Below are 13,034 nucleotides of genomic sequence, written 5' to 3'. Positions count from 1 at the left end.
TGGTACTGTCTATCAATTTTTACACATTATAGTTTTCAGTAACAGTATAATAATCATGACATAATTATATTTCTATATTATCATATTATATTTATATTATTATATAAAATGTTTAGTTAATTCACTGCTATATCTTTATCAAAGAGTCCATCTATTCCAAAAGGAAGTAAATTTGCTTTTTTCTTATGTCTCATATTTAAATTTTTAATTGATAGATGAACACCATTCTTAATTCAAGTTGTTTGTATTACTACTATCAGGAGAGTTGATTTTAGTCAAATAATAACCATGAATGCTATCTCATAGTGGATCCTATAATAATAATAATAATTAGTAATATTATTAATAATAATATGAATTAATAATTCATTTAGATGAATGTATTCATTATCTAACTGATGGAGATAACTGGTATTGAGATTTTTGCCTACACTGACCCTGAAAATATGTTAGGGACATCAAAAAATAATAACCAAATGTGTTTTTGTTTGTTTTACTTAAAAGCTACCAATCAGTAAAGTTACCACACTGTCATTTGTAATATTATGGTGGCAAGGCTCATTCCCACTGACACCACTTATAATAATAGCATGCTCCACAAAGAGAAAATACATAAATGCTATTTCAGCTAACTTCAACATTTTGACAATGAAAAATATCACCTCAAAAATTGTGATGTAAACAGATAAATTAGTTCCACTTCCAAACTATGGCAGCCTAAAAATATCATGAAAATACTTCTGGAAAAAAAAATATCTAGAAATGCTGGATAAAAATAACAAACAGCTTTCATTTATTATTTTATGGACAGTGAAATTCCAAAAAGAAGATTCTTGGAGGCCAAAAAATTAAGAGAAAACAAAAATCACAGAGATAATTAGCATTAAATTAAAAAAGGGGGGGCTGCCTGCCTGGCTCAGTTGATAGAGTATTGACTCTTGATTTGTGGTTGTGAGTTCAAGCCCCATGTTGGATGTAGAGATTACTTCAAAAAAAAAAAGCATTAAATATATAATTCCTTTGAAGGCATTATGACACTGAGTATTCTAGAATGTTCCTATTAAGAGGCAGCTGAATAGGAAATTAGACCTTTCACCCAAGAAAGATGGGAGTTAACTGAGACCTCTACTTAAAGGTGGGAAACATGAAGGCTTACATTTTCACTAAAAGGCTAATTTAAAATTATCTACCCCTGGTAAATACCCTGGTACAGAGATTACAAGGTACATTATCTGCTTCATCCTTGGCTATGAGTGGAAGAGAAAGTATTTCTCTGAGAATTTATAATCACAGCCACATCTTTTTTATCACTTGGGTGGCCTGGGAAACCCACAGCTAAAAATTGAAGTTTTTTGGGTAACTCACTCTTCAGGGCACCTGAAAAAAAACAAATACAGATCCTTCTTGGAGGAAAACATCTTCAACCCGGGGTTCACATTATTTCCACACATAACATCCAACTGAAAATGAGCTTAGAGTCCAATGTAATATACCACTATTAGCAAAGGTCAGGAGAAAATAAGTCAGCACCCCAAATTAGACGTCTTGAACTTCAGATATTAAAATTATTAGACACAGCAATATCTATTTTATTAGATAAAAGGGGGAATCAAAAGCACTAGTGAGAAACATGACATTTTCAGAAAATATCAGAAAATTTTGATACATAAAATAGAATTTGAAATATAAATATAGCTAATGAGATTAAAAACCCAATGGTGGGTTAAACATTACATTAGATAATTGGAGAATTAGTCAACTGGAAGATAAAGCACACAAGTTTACATAAAATGTAGCACAGAGACACAAAAGGAGAAAAATGTTAAAAAGTGGTTAAGAGACATGGAAGGTAAAGTAAGGAGACAATATAGGGACTGGGGGAGAGATAATATATTAAGAGATAAAGGCTTAATTATTTTTCCCCAAAATGAATTTTTAATTCTTAGCAGCATAAAAAGAAATAAATAAAGGGAATAAAATCAGATAAAAATTAGGAAATAAAAGGAAGGAAATCATTCCTAAAAACATCAGTACTCACAGACAGGAAATATCTAACAATAGCAAGAATGAAAGAAATGATTGGCTACAAAGAAATGGCAATTAGACTGAGGGCAAACATTTCAATAGCAACAATGAACACCAAAACCCATGGAACAATATCTTCAAAGTACTGAGAAATAACAACATCAACTTTGAATTGTATACTAGCTAAATTATTATCAAAGAGTAAGGTGTAAAAAAGATTTTCATCTAACAAAATATTGGAATTTGAGTTTTTCATAGTTATAGATTGTAAGATATCAGGTGAAAACTGTTGGAGAGAAAAATTCACTGAAATAAAATGTTATCCTGAATCTCAATAAATCTCTACTTGTTTCATGTTCAACAAACACTATTCTTTTCTGATGATAAAGTAGAGATGTTTTAAAGAAATAAAATTAGGGGCCCTGGGTGGCTTAGTCAGTTTTGCATCTGCCTTCGGCTCAGATCATCATCCCAGGGACCTGGGACTGAGCCTGGCATAGGCTTCGGGCTCCCTGCTCAGCGGGGAGCCTGCTTCTCCCTCTCTCTCTGCTGCTCCCCTGCCTGTGTTTTCTCACTCTCACTGTCAAATAAATTTAAAAAATGTTAAAAAAGAAAGAAAATCAGATAATAGGAAGCTATTCTTATTAACCAATAATATCAAGTCTCTATCTTGAATTTTGATTCGATTCCACGCTAAATATCACCATTCTTTTTTTTTTTAAGATTTTATTTATTTTTGAGAGAGAGAGAGAGTACAAGCAGGGGGGAGGGGCAAAGGGAGAAGCAGACTCCCCACTAAGCAGGGAGCCCAATACGGACTCCATCCCAGGGTCCTGGGATCATGACCTGAGCTGAAAACAGACACTTAACCGACTGAGCCACCCAGGCGCCCCAAATATCACCATTCTAAGCATACTATATTCCAGTATGATTTATATACTGAAAAGCATTTCTTTGGCCCTGAAGTAAGCAAAATAGTGAAACCTAATCAAAAAGTCCTGGGCTCCTGACTACATAAGATGTCTAAACCATTCCATGCTGCTTTTACTAAAATTATAATTTAATAAACTCATCAAATTGTTTGGCATCATCATTTGACTATTCTCTCAGGCAAATAGACTGACAATATTGTGCAGACTGAAAAAGGGAAAAAACTTGTAAAACAGAAGTATCAAAGTTATCACAGCTTGGTATATCTTGCCATAATTAAATTAAGATTTAATTCTATTTATATTTACCTCCATCATTTCCATCTATATTTAAGGGTTATCTTAAACAAAAATGTACTCATAATATTTTTCTATGTCTATTCTTTCATCATTGAATGGAAAGATATTCTTTCCTAGGAATTATTTTTCTGGACCAAAGCAAATTCATGATACTATAATTGAAGTCCAAGACTTGTGTTATATAAGAAAACAATTATAGATGGGCCAATATGACTCTGTAATATCAACCATAAACAAGGCACTATTCTAGCAGTTATTTGAAAAAGTAAAACTTGGAAGACTTTAATGGTAGCTAATTTTTCAGTTATCCATCTGAAGCTAGGACAAAGAACAAAGCAGAAAAAAAGCAATAAATATTATTTTGCCCTAACTTCTAAGGAAAGATAATTGGTGTTTCTATACTGACTGATTTACCATAGAAAAAAAATTAATATTAACAATGAATAGATTGTTAGATTAAAGGATTATGTTATCTAAGGGAAGTTGAGTGTTGTATATGCTCTGGATTGTGTGTGCATGTAATCTTCTGAACTCTGGTTAGTTATGCAGTTTGGATTCATATATTTGCAAATCACTGGAAGTTCTTTAGTAGTTTATAGTTGTATTAAAAAAAAAACTTTGCAGGGAGCCTGGGTGGCTCAGAGTTGGTTAAGCATCTACCTTGGGCTTAGGTCATGATCCCAGGGTCCTGGGATCCAGCCCCCCATAGGGTTCCCTGCTCAGCAGGGAGCCTGCTTCTCCCTCTCCCTCTGCTGCTCCCCCTGCTTGTACTCTCTCTCTCTGTGTCAAATAAATAAATAAATAAAATCTTCTAAAAAAAAAACTTTGCTAGAAAAAAAATCAATTTCCTACCTGTTTTTTTTATAATTCTTATCTCTTCAAATTAATAATAGTGTAGTATATTAAAATTAAAGAACATAGGATCTGCAATTTTAGAATCAGAAAGACCTTTAGGATACTTTAACAACACATATTAATGTTAGAATGAAAAATGTATTTTAAATTTTGTATATAGATATGAACCTACTTAGAGATAGCAAAGATCTTCTCAGGAAATTTTACACTATAATGTGTTAGTGAACTCATATGCATTGCTTTTTAAAAAAGATATTTCATTCCTGTTAGCTGGTCTTTTTACTCATATTTTATCTAAGATAACTTTCCTGTTAGAGTACTGGCATGATAAATTTAGTCTGAATTGCTTGTGAGAGAGAATTGCCAATTTGATATAGCACTAGACAGAGCAAGGTCTTGTGCTTTCACAATCTGTTTTCAAAAGATCTGTGGTGTGAAAAAAATTAAAGAAGCTATCATGGATCTATACCATGCTTACAAATCAATAGCCCAAAAAGAAGGGATAAAGAAAACTCAAAGATATTTTGAAGAAGAACAAGATGAAATGCCATGTTCTTCCTATATATCAGTATTGAAGCAATTTAGAACAGTTTTCAGTTGAGACAGTATAGCAAGACAGATGGAACCAAATGCACAGGCCAAAAATTGACCAATGAGCTGGTATATGATAGAGGAGGCGTCAGTTTATTATGAGGAAAAAAATGGAAACAAACAAAAATTTATCCCTTACCTCACACCATATGCAGAATTTCAGAATCTTTGACGTCTGAAAGGTAAAAAATTAAAGTTATAAAGCTTTTAGAATACAATACAGGAAAACATATTTTTAATGTTGGGATAGCAAAGGTTTTTTTTAAAACTAAATGCAACGCACATATCATAAAGGAAAGTACTGATGAAGTTGATTATATTAAATTAAAACTTTTTTTCATAAAAACACCATATTAGGGGCACCTGAGTGGCTCAGTCATTAAGTGTCTGCCTTTGGCTCGGGTCATGATCCCAGGGCCCTGAGATCGAGCCCCACATCGGGCTCCCTGCTCGGCGGGAAGCCTGCTTCTCCCTCTCCCACTCCCTCTGCTTGTGTTCCCTCTCTCGCTGTGTCTCTCTGTCAAATAAATAAATAAAATCTTTAAAAAAAAAATAACACCATATTAACAGTGAAAACTAAAGAGAAAAATAACTGACAAAGGATTAGAATACAAGACACACACACCAAGAAAACCCAAATTGAAAAATGAGTGAAATATATAAACCAAGAAATTCATATCGGAAATATGGATTATTAATAAACCTATGAAAAGATACTCAATCTCATAAGTAACCAGGAAATTATGGATTTAAACCATAATGAAATACCATTTCATATTCCTAAGACTGGACAACATAAAAATGTCTGATAATGCCAAGAACTGCCAGGATGTGGTTCAAGGGAAACTCTCATAAATTATAATAGAAATGTAAACTGAAAAGAATTTAATATTGACTATATCCTACAACCCAAGTAATCTACTCCCAGGTGATATATCAACTAGAAAAACTCTTATACATAAAGAGATATAAACAAACATGTTCACAACAGCATTATTATAAAAGCAAAACTTGTCATCAGGATGTGAATATGATAAATTCATACAATCAATTATCATGCAGCAGTAAAAATTAGTGAACTAGAATGACACACACGAAGATCAATTATTCTTAGATACATAATGTATTTTTAAAAATCAAAAGCAAGTTGCAAAAGAATACATATTGCTTTATATCATTTGTGTAAGGGTTAAATTTCCAAAGCAATGCAAAAATACTGTTGGCAGTAAAAGTACATGAAATTAATTAATTAAATTAATAATATATTAATTAATTAATACAAAATTTAGGAATGAGGTTACCTCTGTGGGATGAGGGGAGCAGAAATAGAGGAGTGGGAGAGGAAACATCAGTCTTTCCCTTCTTAAGGTGTGTGGTGAGTACATCAGAGTTCATTGTATTTTGTATATCTTAAATATGCAGATTAAGGTTTAAAAATAAAAAAAATATTATCCAGATAAATTAAAAACCACAATAAAGAAGCATTCTCTTTAGCTAGAACAGTTGTTAATCTGAGAAATTAGTTTCACAGTAAAGGCCATCTAACAAATTAATTTGAGAAAGAATCTTAATGATTCCTACTTCCTATTCAGAGCTTTTCCCCAGCTTTTCAAAGGCTCACCACAGCAATGCAGCACTCCGTAGGGAGTACCCCACTCATAAAGATCCTGTTCTACCAAACTCTACCAGCTCTGAGCTTTTCAAATCTGTATTTCCATACATCAAATTTTAACAATGTTTTTCTATCTTCTCAAGGACCAGTATCTAACCAAGATATTAACAGTTGGTAAAGCTAAAAGTGCTGTGCTTTCCGTAAGTAGTTTTACTTTAATCAGGAATTGCCAGAGAGGAAATATTTTAAGACAGAGTGACATTTCAGGCCTCCAAAGAGAAATATTAGGAAGATAGTTGGCACCTGATCGTTTAATATCACCACATATCTTTTATTTTCAAGTAATTTAGTCTTGGGAATAGATTATCATTTCAAAAATTGTAGTAGTGCCGGTCAAAGGGAGTGATGAACAATTTACAAAATTTTATAGCGGGTAATGTCTAGCCATTCATAGATGTAATCTGAAGAGCTAATCTGTTAAAACTTCCTTGATCTAACATTTGAAGTTGTTGCTATTTTTGGTGTTAGACCTCTGCTTGAATGACAGCCTGAGGATATTCATTCCTCTTTCTCCAATTTTCAGACAGTCATCTGCATTTCCAGAGGTTTGATGACAGGGCAACTTGGAGTTTAAAGACAGCATCTGCATTTACATACCAATAGTTCCATATTTCTATGAAAGCATTGAAATCTCTTCAGTATGCCTCATTGTTTAAATAGTGAAGGTAGCCACATTTTGTACAAGATTCATAAATCTTAGAAAAAAAAATTTGGGCCATTGTATCCAAAGCCTATCCTACAGAAAATACTCATCTTCCTTCTTTTCCTTTTTTTAATGCTGAAATCATGTTTATTAAAAACCATAGGCACTACATCACATCTGTACATATTTTAAATCTTTTATCCATTTGGGTTTTTATGGCCTGAAATCAAGGTTCTAGGATCAAATAAAGGGAAAAGGAGGACATATAGTTTGAAATATGTTATAAGGACATCATCAGTTTTTAATTTGGAGTTGCAAAAAATATCTCTCCCCATTAGAAAGGAACAAGGTTGTTGTGAGTTAGGAAAACAGTTCCATTTAACACCTGGAAGGTAACTTCATTGGTAGGTATGTTGCCTGTTTGTAAGGATCTGCAGTTACTTATAATCAATTATGATTTTAAGTAGAAGACTTTTTGTCAAATGTTTTGGTATGAGGAAATGAATCCTGGAGTTAAAATAAGAAATTCTGAGTTCAAATACAAGGCAGCTGGGTACCTTTCTGTGTTGAGCCTTTGTGTCCTTCCTATAAGTGTAGATAACATTATCCACCAGGTAGTTTTAGAAAAGTGAAAGTTTTGTGTAAACTATATCTAAAAGAACTGGAAGTTTATAAAAGATTGCTACAATTGTATAATTGTTGTGTGAGGTTAGTTTTTTATATTTTCAATCAGTACCTAAAATTTTCATCTCACTGTATCCAGCTGAGACACTGAGATGTGGTAATGTGTTTGCAAGGACAAAACTATGGGTGAAAAAAAATAGAGCTCCACAGAGGTCAATTCAAAAATCTATCACTTTAACAATTTTTTTTTAATCTCCTTGCCATTTCAGAACAGTTTTTTTCTGTGGTGTTTTATAATGCATTGTAAAAGTGATCTGACTTTTTAAAAATATATTCTCCCTTCCACATGCAAATAATATGAAATACTGGGAAGTTGTCCTTAAAAGTCAGCCGTGTAAGACTGATGAATCACAGACCTTTACCTCTGTAACAAATAATACATTATATGTTAAAAAAAAAAAGAAGAAGAAGATAGTAGGAAGGGAAAAATGAAGGGGGGGATTCAGAAGGGGAGACGAACCATGAGAGACTATGGACTCTGAGAAACAAACTGAGGATTCTAGAGGGGAGGGGGGTGGGGGGATGGGTTAGCCTGGTGATGGGTATTAAAGAGGGCAAGTATTGAATGGAGCACTGGGTGTTACCTGCAAACAATGAATCATGGAACACTACATCAAAAACTAATGATGTAATGTATGGTGATTAACATAACATAATAAAATTAAATTAAAAAAAAAAGTCAGCCCACCTTCATGGCCCAGGTAAATGTGGGAAATAATCCTCATTCTTGGTGCTCTGCAGATTAGATCTGCAATCTGCAAAGTCTCTTCCTAGATAATCCCTAGCAGCCAGAAAGGTTTTTGACCTTGAAGATTTTAGTATTGCAAATCTAAGAATATAAGCAAGTGCATTTTCTTTTTACCAAACTGTGAGCTTACATCCATCCCAGAGTGGCAATTGAATGCCATGCGGTCTGACTGTATTAGGAAAGGGAGATTCTTTCTCTTCCGTATAGAGGAAACAAACAAACAAACAAACAAATCCTATAGCCTGTATTTCACAAAAGAATGATTCCAGCATAATAAATCCAGTTTCAAAGAAAGAATTCATCAGACGGGTGTAGAGAATAAAAGAGAAGTCTAAATGTAGTACTAGCTTCATCAATACGTTTCTTAACATATTGCTGCTTATAAGAGTTTAAAGAGAAGTGTGTGAGAATAAAGTGTCTTTGTGTGCCTTTATGTAAAGGAGCATAGGATTGTGTGTGATCGAGAGTGTGTGTTCACGGCAGGAGGAGTGGCGGTGAAACCATGAAGGGTAGTTGGGAAACCCCTTCTCTTTTTGCGCACTCTCAGGCTAGCAACCCCGGCCCCAGAAGGGGAAGGGAATGTCAAAGCAGGCACAAAGGTCGCTGCCTTGACTGATACGAAGTGACCCACCCGCAAGCAGAGACTTTTCTCCTTGGCAGCCAACAACCTGCAGCAGGAAAGGCGGGCGGGGGAGGAAACCCCGAGGAGGCGCTCCTGGCCTCCTCTTTGCTGAGATAGCAGGAGCAGCCGCCTGCGGAGCCACGAGCGCCGCGTCACTGAGCTGGTGCGGGTGCAGGGGCGCTCAGGGAGGCGCAGAGGCCCGGAGCCGCTACAGCCGCGGAGTCGCCCGCGCTGCAGGACGCCGCGCCGCGCCACTCCAGCGCCACGGGCCGGTCCGGCAGCAGGAGAAGCTGGTGGCGGAGCGCTGCCAGGCAAGGTGCCTCGAGCACCTGCCTCGAGCACCGCGGGCGACGAAAGGAACCCAGAGAGCTCGGCCTTTTGTCCCGTTCTCTAAAAGCAGCTTGTGACCAAGCCCGGAGAAGGCGAGCGTTTCAGTTCTCCGCCGGACTGGGATTTTTCTCCTCACAATTTGGGGGAGCCCGAGTAGAGGTCAGAGGGGCAGGCGAGGATCTCAAAAAGGGGCCCGAGGGCTGTGAAAGTGGGCACCCCCTCTTATCACTGGAAAATCTCCTTGACATTTTTTACACTTTGAAGCAGCTGCAGCTGGTGTCGTCGGAAAAGGGGGTGGGAAAAAAGAGAGGGGGCGGGGAGAGCGGGGAGACACAGCCAAGAGCCACGAGCAGCTCCTCCTCGCCTGCCAAGCCTGGCACCTGTGCGCCGAGCCACTGCACCGAGGAGGACCCCACTCCGGGCGAACCCCGGGCTTGAAACCACGGACACCCAGCCCCCGGGCAGCGGGTTCTCGCCGAAGGGACCTGGCAGCCGCCTACACAGACCGCCGCCGTTGCCTGCAGACCCGGGAGCGCTTGGCTCCTCAGAGCCGCGGCTGCGCCGGGTCCCCGGGGATTCTCGCCCAGCAGCAGGCAGGGTGTGTTAGAGTTGGGTGCACAATTCGCCTTTTCTGCTCGTCTCTTCTCCGCCCGGGATTTATTGTCTGTGGAGCCTTCTGGGGGTGGGGAGGGAGCTGCGCCTCCGCCACCGCCGCCGCCGCCGCCGCCGCCGCTGCTGCTGCGGTCGCTAGCGCGGCGCGCAGGGCAGGCGGAGGCAGGGGAGTGAATGCGCTCCAGCCTTCGCGGGCAGCGCTTTGGGCTTCCCCTCGGCCGCTTCCCGCCGGAACCTCTCCAGCGGTCCACCTGAAGGGCACCGGCATCATGGTCTAACGCGGCACCTGCCTGGAATTCCCTTTCTCCTCGTCTTCTTCCTCCTACTCCACCCCTCCTCTCTTCCTGCGAGGACCCTCGTGCCCACTCCACTGCGGACCCCCGAACACTTTAAGGAATAAGCGTTGGCAGCTGCACGATTCACTCTTTCCGAAACCCCATGGGCAGTTTCTCCCGGCGATGTGAGTAGCACACTCTTGTTTCGTGGCCAGTGTATGTGTGTGTGTGGGGGGGGGAGACTGCGGGGCCCTCGCCGTTTGTGGCCTCGGTGACAGTGAGCGCCCGAGGTGTGGGACACAAGCGCCCGCGGGGGGGCGGGGGTGGGAGGACACGAGCCTTCAGCGCTCTCAGGGGAGCTGCTCGCGAGCTGGCCCGCGGAGGCGGCGGGGATGTGGTAGGTTGCGGGGCATCTGGAAATGGGTGCTAGCTGTGTGGGTGCATGAGAGCACCGAGTGGCCTGGGCTGGCGGGAGACCCTAAAGGGTTACATACTGCGAAAAGGAAAGGTAAAGAGCGAGTGTTGGGCGCTGGTGCTGGGACCATTGGTCTAGCTGAGGTAGTCTTAGCTCCTCTTTATTATCTTGGGTATCTTCAGTAAGCTTTTTCTCAGAGGTGTCTGGAGGATGAAGCGCCCATTTGATCGTCTCTCTCTCTCACACACAGACACACACACACACACACACACACTTGTGGCAGGTCGCATTTGTCCCTTTATCTTGGAAGGTGTAATATTACTGTTTGATATCCGTTTGTTTGGAGAATGCAATTAGAAAACCTTTATACCTTTAGGATTGAAGGGAAAGGGTGGGGTATGAGGGGATGGAGGGGAAGAGGAGTATGACAGATTGGAGGACAGAAAGAAGTGGGGGAGCAATGGAGTGAAAGCTTTTCCAGAGAGTCAGGGAGAAGGATACCTCTCTCCCCCTAAGCTAGACAACTCCTGCCCACACATCTCCTTTGTGTTGCAAGGCGAAGCTGGTGAACCCGCACTATTCCCAGTCTCAGAGCTGGGCCCCCTTCAGCATCTTGCATCCTCCTCTTAGAGTCATTAAGGATGCAGGACTAGTTTCGGATCCTACGTTGAAAGAGGGAGGGAAGCACATTAACATTACGGTAATCATGGCATCCTGGCTCACGGACAATTAGATTGGTTCCCGAAGGTCTCTAGTCTTACTGTTTGCAGAGTCAAGAATGCGGGTGAGGGGATAGGGGTTGAACAAAATGCCTTTAAAAATAGTGTGACTTCATAACGGCGATGGCTGCAAAACTGCTTCATTATACTACTTCTTGGCCATCAGGGCTGAATAAAGGACCCGCCTCCGCCCTCTCCCTCACTGTCTCCTCCCCACCAAGTCACAAAGCGAGCGGGCTGGGCGAGAGGGCGCAGAGCCAGGCGGAAAAGGGAAGGGGTCACTTTCACAACTCCCGGGAATCGGCTTCAGAATGAAACCATCTGCGACTCCCACGTTCCTTTCGAAGTTCTCCTTCAAAAGGGATTAGAAATGATGCGGGGGGTGGGGGAGGGTCAGTGAGACAGAAAGGTCCTCCACCTGCTCTTTTTGATTACTTTCCCACCACACTTTCAACACATTGAATTCACCTGCAGTGGTAACTGGGTCAGCACGTAAATATGTGTACCTGTATAAGATGAAATGTGGCTGTCTTGCTAGATGAAAAACAATTCGTATGTGATCATATTTTAACCTTGGCAAAATTTCTAAGCACAATAGAGATTTTTATAGCGTGGGCGAGAAGAGTGCATTCCAGCGAAAGGAGGACACGTGATCTCTCCGACGGGAGAGATACAGTATTAGGAACTCGATTTTCTTTGTTCCAAGCTGAGCCTATGAGATGCTTAAGTCCTCCAATTAGAGGGAAAAATAATAAAGTTGACCAGGGGCGAGAAGAGAAGGTAGAAAAGCACAGGTAGATAGATACCTGTGAACGGCTTGAACCTTCTCCTCTGCCGCCCACTTCTCAGTTTTTACCGCCCACTTCCCGCCCCACCCCTCGCCCCAGCTAATTCCCTATTTAAAAGTGAGGCATTCCTTCCGGGAGACGTGGCAGAAAAGTTCTTCAGCCCCTGCACACGTGGGTTCTCCAGCGCCTCAGAACCTGCTGCTATTCGCAACAGATTCTGCCACCTCCCCAGTCCGTGTCACGCCTCCATCCAGGCGTCGTTGAGCTGACTTCACCGACTCCAAGAGAACCACCCCAAGATCTTTTTGCAAAAGACAGTAGAGGAGGGTCAAATCCCTGTTTCCTGAAAATCATTAATCGCACCGGGGCAAGAATGAGAAAGTAAGGATGTTGGAATGCTTTTATTTTCCCTTAAAAATAAGAGTCCTAGGGCTAAAGTATATTGAAATGGGTGGTTAGCAATATTTGCATTTGGACTCCCCGGGAGGTATCTTAAGGCCTGTGGAATATCCGCGAGGTGTGATTATTTATTAATTTAATGGAAGTAGAGCTTGTTCTAGACCCACCATTTAAATAGATTTACCCGACCTGGAGATTTCTTATTTCATTTTTCACTCCGTGTTTTATAAGCCATCTTAATGGGATGAAGTTTTGAAAATGTGGGCTATTTCTGTACTATACTGCATTGCATCATATAATATGTGGTGGTAGGGAAAGCAGAGTCAATTTCCATGACATATTATGAAGTGAGAGTTCTTTATACATTTTTTTTTATATACTTCACTGCCCAAGAAAAGATGTGTACTTACCATGGCAACCCTTTCAT

The 13,034-nt window shown here is 40.1% G+C and overlaps 1 protein-coding gene across 8 annotated transcripts in view; it reads left to right on the top strand.

Annotated features, from left to right (window-relative positions):
* The first annotated feature begins 10,139 nt into the window (after positions 1-10,139).
* Positions 10,140-13,034, top strand: part of LRRC7 (leucine rich repeat containing 7) — a 533,169-nt gene continuing 530,274 nt past the window's right edge. For 3 of the 8 annotated variants that reach the window (XM_032426364.1, XM_032426303.1, XM_032426355.1), the window contains exon 1: positions 10,736-12,589. In XM_032426364.1, coding sequence (XP_032282255.1) covers positions 12,582-12,589 — 8 coding nt within the window. In that variant the 5' untranslated portion in view covers positions 10,736-12,581. Of the gene's footprint in view, positions 10,472-10,602; positions 10,684-10,734; positions 12,590-13,034 lie in introns of those variants that run through there. The other 5 variants (XM_032426345.1, XM_032426390.1, XM_032426318.1 and 2 more) reach the window with 4 other exon arrangements.

Source organism: Phoca vitulina, unplaced genomic scaffold, assembly GCF_004348235.1.
Source record: "Phoca vitulina isolate PV1807 unplaced genomic scaffold, GSC_HSeal_1.0 scaffold2, whole genome shotgun sequence".
Lineage (NCBI taxonomy): Eukaryota > Metazoa > Chordata > Mammalia > Carnivora > Phocidae > Phoca > Phoca vitulina.
This window is presented reverse-complemented; position numbering and strand designations above follow the sequence as displayed.